Source organism: Sinocyclocheilus grahami, unplaced genomic scaffold, assembly GCF_001515645.1.
Source record: "Sinocyclocheilus grahami isolate Dianchi unplaced genomic scaffold, SAMN03320097.WGS_v1.1 scaffold1058.1, whole genome shotgun sequence".
In the NCBI taxonomy this organism is placed as follows: Eukaryota; Metazoa; Chordata; class Actinopteri; order Cypriniformes; family Cyprinidae; genus Sinocyclocheilus; species Sinocyclocheilus grahami.
Window position 1 is genome coordinate 42,134 of NW_015506237.1, and position 8,101 is coordinate 50,234.

The window sequence follows — 8,101 nt, forward strand, 5'->3', positions numbered from 1 at the left end:
TGGTCAGCTCGGAATGCATTTTCAAATTGAATTTTGCTACAAATATCCCACGGCGTCATGATGAAAATGCAATCCTAAGTGTTCTAACTGTTAGTCTAAATGCATTTAGGACAAATAGCATTTAAATGATAATTTTGCTACCATTTCTGCTTGAACGTTACACATATCAAATCAATTTGTGTTATACATTTTCATTTTAATTTCGCAACTTATAAAGTGTTAAAATGTGCATGCAATTTACATATTAAGACTATACTGTTGGAAATGGCAAATGTAAATTATATAATTTCATTGTCAGTTTCCTTTTGCAACAAACTTTGCACGTATGGGTAATGGAAAATGTAAATTTAATTTCTGTGGGGTAATTTTGTTTGCAGTACGCCTACTACAAGATAGCTTGACTTCAAACTTTGAATTGAATAAAAAAATGACAAGTAAGCAGTCAGTAATAAAATAAGAACAAATAAACAAGTTACTAATGCTAGCACAAAAAATAATAACGATAAAAATTAAATGAAATTTTTTTTTTACCAATTATATACAAATAATGTTTGGTCCTAGAAAGCTATTATTATCAGAACAGGTGAGCATAACATAGCGGTTAGCAGATCATTGAATGAGAGGGCGGCTGTTGCAAACAGAAACAACTGTAGGCTACTACATAATAGATGTTTCCTGTAGGCTCGATTTTTGAGTGGACTTTGCTGTTCCGAGGAGCATGAACGGTATATGAGTGGAGTGCTCATGCATAGAGTCAGAGTGGGATAATACGCAGAGCGTCACACCACGAAACCTGAGCTGCGAACTAATTTTCAGCAGCCGGAATTTCAGTGCATCTCTAATTATTGGCGACATCAGAAATGGATATTATACAATAGATGCTTTTTTGAACATTTTAGCAATTTAAAAATCTTTAAAAAGGATTTTTGTACACGGCACCCCTGCTCTCGACAGACGGCACCCCGGGTATGAAACACTGGCCTACATGACACCCATGTCTGGTTCTTGCCTAAAAAGACGGGTTTATGATGTTTGTAGTTAATAGATTTGTCTGCTTTTAGCCTTACCCTGGAGTTGGTCCACCCTCCGCCTATGGTCGAAATCAACCACATCTTTGCTTTAAAATGTGTAGCAAGATCTCCTAACTGAAGATCACATCATCACAAACGGAAATCACTTCCGTGAAGTGACCATCGTATGTTCCCTTCGCTAACGGACTTCTGGAAGGGCCCTTCGCGAAGGGATTCAGTCGTTCGCTTTCGTTTGGAACGTCCTTACAAATGGCTTCCCCTTCCCGAAGTGCCCTTCAAGGGCGCAAAAAAGCCGTTTGGAATTCGCCCAATTATATATAGAACAGTGGTGTGCACTTAACTTTGGGACACAGCTGTAGTGTTGTGCTTGAAAATTTATGTGGGTCCCAGCACATGTTGGAATTTCGGGTAATGAGATGGCAGATAGACTGGCTAAAAGGGCACTAACAAAAGAGAACATAGAAATGCAAGTACATTTAAGTAAAGCAGAGGTTAAATGCATAATTTGGGAGAAAATCAATAAAAGATGGCAAGAGAGGTGGGGCAGAGAGGAGAAAGGGAGCACTTATATACCAAATTCAAAGAAATGTTAAAGAGGATAGGGTGGTAATTGGAAATAGGAGAGAAGATGCAGTGATGACTAGGTTAAGGTTGGGACACTGTTCACTGAAAAAAACAATAAAGATGATAGGGAAGCACCAGACAGGGTTGTGTGAGGGACGTCGAGAAGAGGAGTCAGTGGAGCACATACTCATGACTTGTAAGAGATATGAAACACAGAGGCAGGTAATGAAGAATAAGCTCAGGGAGATTGGGGTGCAGGAGATCACATTAAAAGGGTTACTAAGCACAGTAAATAGGACACAGAGTAGAATATTGATTACATTCTTAAGGGAAGCAGAAGTTAAACTGGAAAGAAGAAGAAGAATAAGAAGTATTCTGGTTGTGTATGTATTTTATTGCTATGACTGTATCCCTGTGAACGTTATATCTTCAATAAAAAATAAAAAAATAAAAAAAATAAAAAGAAGAAGAAGTGTTGTGCTTGGTGAGACATTTATACTTGATTAAAATAAAGAGTTGGCACTGTGGAAAATAAGGGAGAAGACAGGAGAGAAGAGACTATTATGACCAGAGTAAGAATAGGGCATAATAAATTAAATAGCACTCTTCATATTATGGGAAAACATCCAACTGGGTTTTGTGACCAGAGCCAAATACCCGAGACTGTAGAACATGTGCTTATTAATTGTTCAAAATATGAATTACAGAGGATGGATATGATAAATGACATGGAAAAAAATAGGACTAACAGGACGTGGAGTAAAGAATATAATGGACTGCAGTAGGAGTGAACAAGGAATGAAATATTTGCTTTCTGACTAAAACGGGACTCATGTCAAGAATATGATGACTAAAGTATATGGGAAATAACTAGAACCAGAAGATGGCAGTAATGCAACGTTAAGGTTGCAAGCTGCCGTTAACACCCAAAGAAGAAGAAGAAGAAGAAGAAGTTGTGCTTGGTGGTGACGTAATTGCACTGCGACGTTACCGGAAGAGACGTGGCAAAAAATGTAAACTGCTATAAAAATATAAAGGATAGTACCTGAGAGTGTACAGTTCCATGTTGATATTTGCATCAGTTTGTGGTTAACTGGTATTTTTATTGATCTTTTAAGGTAAATATAGTATTGTTTCACTATTAATATGTTGAGTAGTTGCGAGAAGTATGTTGCAGTCGAACAGCTAACCATCCGTGTACTGTCACTTACATTTACCTTCTGTCTGACTAAATAATGGCACAGTTTTGTATATGTATTAACTACCGGAGTTGACAGTTTATATTCAAGCTATATATTAAAGTGCCAAGAAGAGCTGCATCGGCTAAATGTTTTATATTTAAAATGTATGTTTTGGGAGTACATTAGAATCCACCCTCGAATCAAGGCGGATTTAGTGTACTCGAGTTAACAGATGTATTCTGAATGATTATATATGGATCGTTTGCTTGACAGACAGACCATGGGTTTATGCAAGTGTCCTAAGAGGAAGGTAACGAACTTGTTCTGCTTTGAACATCGTGTCAACGTTTGTGAGCACTGTCTTGTATCCAATCACAATAAGGTTAGTGCTCTAATTAGTTAAAATTCATGACTGAAATTAGGGCTGCACGATCATGACAAAAATCATAATGGTCGATTATTCCCTTGAAATTGTAATTGCGATTATTAATTACGCTTATCACAATTTACATTGAATGATGTTTATACCATTGTTTAATGCAACTGCATGCTGTATTTTTATACGAAAATAAACAAGCTGAAATCATTCTTAACTGAAAAAGTGCTTTTCTATAGTATTAATCCTCAAATCGGGTTGGTTTCTTCTTTAAATTATAAAAAAGTAAAAATATGAATTGTATTATAATGTTATACTAAAATTAAAATAATGGGAAAAACCCTTAAGATAACATGTAGAAAGAAAAAAACGCATGTTAAGCACGCAGAATAACATAAGTGGACTTTGAACGATTACATAATTGTGGCATCCATAATTGTAATCGCGATTAGAAATTCGTTTAATTGTGCAGCCCTAACTGAAAGGGATAGTTCACCCAAAAAAGAAAATTCTGTCATCATTTACTTAGCCTAATATCGTTCCATATTTCTTTCTTTCTTTCTTCGATAGAATGCAAAATAATATATAAATTTTTTTTTGGGTAAAAACAGTTTCAGTTTCCATTGACTTCCATTGTATGGACAAAATACAGTGGAAGTCAAACTACTTGGCGTATCAGCATTCTTCAAAATTATCATCTTTTGTACATACAAAAATGCATCACAAATGCATGCAAGATTTGTGATGGCATGAGCGTGAGTAAATGATGACAGGATTTTCACTTTTGGGTGGATTATCGCTTTAAGCAGAAATATATATTTTGAAAATGTATAAACACAAACACTTTTGTTTTATGTTACTTTTATTTGTACAGTGTATTGTACAGTCATACCTACAGTGGCTACAAGACAGCGATTACAACCCAAACTGCAGCCTCTGCAGCCAGCCCTTAGATTCCCAGGAGACTGTTCGGCTAGTTTGTTATGGTGAGAACAACAGTCATAATGTTTTACAGTGAACTCAGTCTGAGAGTTTAAAAAAAGAAAAAAGCAAGTAGGCATTTTACATAGTGTATGAAGCTCTGCATTATTGTGGCTTTTAGGGGTGTACACAAAAATAATGGTTCAATACGTACCTTGTTTTGAAGTTACGATTCCAGTATATTGTCCATACAGCAGGGGAAAAAATAAATAAAGAGGTGTTAATTAAAACTGTTAATTAAAAAGAAAACAGTCTTATAAAGCTGTATTCTGTATGGAATTAAGCTGTATGCTTTGAAATGCCCTGTATGAGGCACTCGCAACAGCCATTTTCTCACAGCAGCTCACCCTGTCCTGCGTTTAATTCTAATATGAATATTGATATAATTGGTGTTGTCCTATATCACTTTTAAAAGTAGTTTAATTTAAATAGTTTCTAAATACATTCCGCACACACACAAGTTCTGCACGTACAGTGGTTAGTGGTTAAAACGACACTGCATTCACTTAGTCCACACACAAACTGAACCAAAAGACCCATACCAAATATATTTGGTACGATTGTGTGTACCTTTACACCCTAGTGGAATTTTTACATTTTCTTTTTATTTATTTTTTATTTTTTTGTGTCTCATTACATCTTAATTTATTTACTTTGTCAGATTTATTCCACTGGTCATGTCTGAATGAGCTCGCATTGTATTATAATGTTATACTAAAATTAAAATAATGGGAAAAACCCTTAAGATAACATGTAGAAAGAAAAAAACGCATGTTAAGCACGCAGAATAACATAAGTGGACTTTGAACGATTACATAATTGTGGCATCCATAATTGTAATCGCGATTAGAAATTCGTTTAATTGTGCAGCCCTAACTGAAAGGGATAGTTCACCCAAAAAAGAAAATTCTGTCATCATTTACTTAGCCTAATATCGTTCCATATTTCTTTCTTTCTTTCTTCGATAGAATGCAAAATAATATATAAATTTTTTTTTGGGTAAAAACAGTTTCAGTTTCCATTGACTTCCATTGTATGGACAAAATACAGTGGAAGTCAAACTACTTGGCGTATCAGCATTCTTCAAAATTATCATCTTTTGTACATACAAAAATGCATCACAAATGCATGCAAGATTTGTGATGGCATGAGCGTGAGTAAATGATGACAGGATTTTCACTTTTGGGTGGATTATCGCTTTAAGCAGAAATATATATTTTGAAAATGTATAAACACAAACACTTTTGTTTTATGTTACTTTTATTTGTACAGTGTATTGTACAGTCATACCTACAGTGGCTACAAGACAGCGATTACAACCCAAACTGCAGCCTCTGCAGCCAGCCCTTAGATTCCCAGGAGACTGTTCGGCTAGTTTGTTATGGTGAGAACAACAGTCATAATGTTTTACAGTGAACTCAGTCTGAGAGTTTAAAAAAAGAAAAAAGCAAGTAGGCATTTTACATAGTGTATGAAGCTCTGCATTATTGTGGCTTTTAGGGGTGTACACAAAAATAATGGTTCAATACGTACCTTGTTTTGAAGTTACGATTCCAGTATATTGTCCATACAGCAGGGGAAAAAATAAATAAAGAGGTGTTAATTAAAACTGTTAATTAAAAAGAAAACAGTCTTATAAAGCTGTATTCTGTATGGAATTAAGCTGTATGCTTTGAAATGCCCTGTATGAGGCACTCGCAACAGCCATTTTCTCACAGCAGCTCACCCTGTCCTGCGTTTAATTCTAATATGAATATTGATATAATTGGTGTTGTCCTATATCACTTTTAAAAGTAGTTTAATTTAAATAGTTTCTAAATACATTCCGCACACACACAAGTTCTGCACGTACAGTGGTTAGTGGTTAAAACGACACTGCATTCACTTAGTCCACACACAAACTGAACCAAAAGACCCATACCAAATATATTTGGTACGATTGTGTGTACCTTTACACCCTAGTGGAATTTTTACATTTTCTTTTTATTTATTTTTTATTTTTTTGTGTCTCATTACATCTTAATTTATTTACTTTGTCAGATTTATTCCACTGGTCATGTCTGAATGAGCTCGCCTCTCGTCAGCCTTTCTACACGGCACCTGCTGGGTACCAGTGCCCAACATGCCAGGGTCCAGTGTTCCCACCCCCAAACCTGGCCAGTCCTGTTGCAGACATGCTGAGAGAACAACTGTCCTATGTCAACTGGGCTAGAGCAGGACTGGGCCTTCCGCTGGTGAGGGAGAATGTGATTATATGGTTTTGATACACTTATGTCAAAACTATAGACACACACATACTCCTCCTTTATTAATGCTATTTACCACATCTGAGTTAAATAGTAGGACATTAGTAAACTAGATGAGTAAAGTTTGTGAACAAACTTTGAAGTTGGCTTGAGTAAACCTAGCCTGAAAGTTTGAAGCAGTTGTAAGCGCTTGATGTTTAAAGTTTAGATAGATAGATGGTGATAGCATGATTAGAATGTTGTCATATTGCTAGCATGTTTTTAATATGGTTAGAATGTTGCTGGCATGTTTTTAGCATGACTAGCACATTGCTAACATGTTTTAGTATGATTAGCACATTGCTAACAAGTTTTAGTATGTTGCTAACATGAAAAGTCCTAGGATAGTCATTAAGCTTTGCTGGTGATAGACAGCTTAAATACTCTATAAGTCTTACTGTACAAAAGTTTTGACTCCCTCAGTGAAAGTATATGAGTCAGACCAGTCCTTAGTTTGGTGATTGTAGATTGAAAGCTCTAGGAGGAGATACATTTTACAATTTAGTCTCAGAAGAATAATAATTAAGAAGCTTATAGTAGATCAGTAAGTTGGATTTCTCAAGACAACTTAATAATCAAAATTTCCACAAATATAAGTAAAAAAAAAACAAAAACGAATGTATATTCTCTGTATATTGTAGTTTGTTTAAAGGGTGGACGCTTTGTCTAGATATCAGCACTGCACGGAGTTGGATAGTGAGGACTGGCTAATATCAAAATATGTTTACAACTTTGAATTGAATTAGTTTAAAATTGAATTAAAATCAGTTCAGTAGGATTGAGTGATCTGTCAAAATAATTAGATGGTCTAGAGGCCTATTGACACTGAATGGGAGATGAAACTTTTACAGTATATATACCTTCATGAGTATGTTCAAGACATTTGTCTTTGAAAATTAATTAACACTGATTTAGCTATTAATTTGCATTGATATATTGTTACATCCTTCTATCTAGATTGAAGATCCACCAAAGAGTGAGGAAAGTACAACAAATGAAATTACATGCTACTCTGAGTGGTCATCTTTTGAGAGTGAGTTTGTCATCATTGTAATTTACACTTTTTCCCATGTGTCTTGGAAAGCATAGAAATCTGTGATGCAGTTTTGCTGGCATAGAAAAAAAAGTTTTGGTTATAAGTTTACATAAACCTTGCAGAATCTGCAAATTGCATGCATTTTATTTAGTACTATTGTTCTTAAGCTATTTTACATAACAGATGTGTGCATATACAGTGGTGTGAAAAGGTTTTTGCCCCCTTCCTGTTTTTTTTTATTTTTTGCGTATTTGTCACACTTAAAAGATTCAGATCATCAAACAAATTTTAATATTACACAAAGATAATGCAAGTAAATAAAAAAATGCAGTTTTTAAATGATGATTTCATTTATTAAGGGAAAAAAGCTGTCCAAACCTACGTGGCCCTACGTGAAAAATTAATTGTCCCCTCCTGTTAAATCATGAAAGAACTGCAATTAACCACATTATTTTAGAAAGCTGAGTTAAATTTCACTAGCCACACCCAGGCCTGATTACTGCCAGACCTGTTGAATCAAGAAATCACTTAAATAGAACCTGTCTAGCAAAGTGAAGCATGCTTAAAGAGCAACACATCATGCTGCGATCTAAAGAAATTCAAGAACAGATGAGAATCAAAACAGTTGACATGTATCAGTCTGGAAA

General features: G+C 35.1%; 1 protein-coding gene across 1 annotated transcript in view; it reads left to right on the plus strand.

The window, feature by feature from the left end:
• Window positions 1-2,467: 2,467 nt before the first annotated feature.
• Window positions 2,468-8,101, plus strand: part of zfpl1 (zinc finger protein-like 1) — a 38,414-nt gene continuing 32,780 nt past the window's right edge. Inside the window, exons 1-5 of the mRNA XM_016251580.1 lie at window positions 2,468-2,713; window positions 3,050-3,158; window positions 4,027-4,138; window positions 6,174-6,367; window positions 7,376-7,451. Of these exons, the coding sequence (XP_016107066.1) occupies window positions 3,057-3,158; window positions 4,027-4,138; window positions 6,174-6,367; window positions 7,376-7,451 (484 nt within the window). The 5' untranslated portion in view covers window positions 2,468-2,713; window positions 3,050-3,056. The remainder of the gene's footprint in view (window positions 2,714-3,049; window positions 3,159-4,026; window positions 4,139-6,173; window positions 6,368-7,375; window positions 7,452-8,101) is intronic.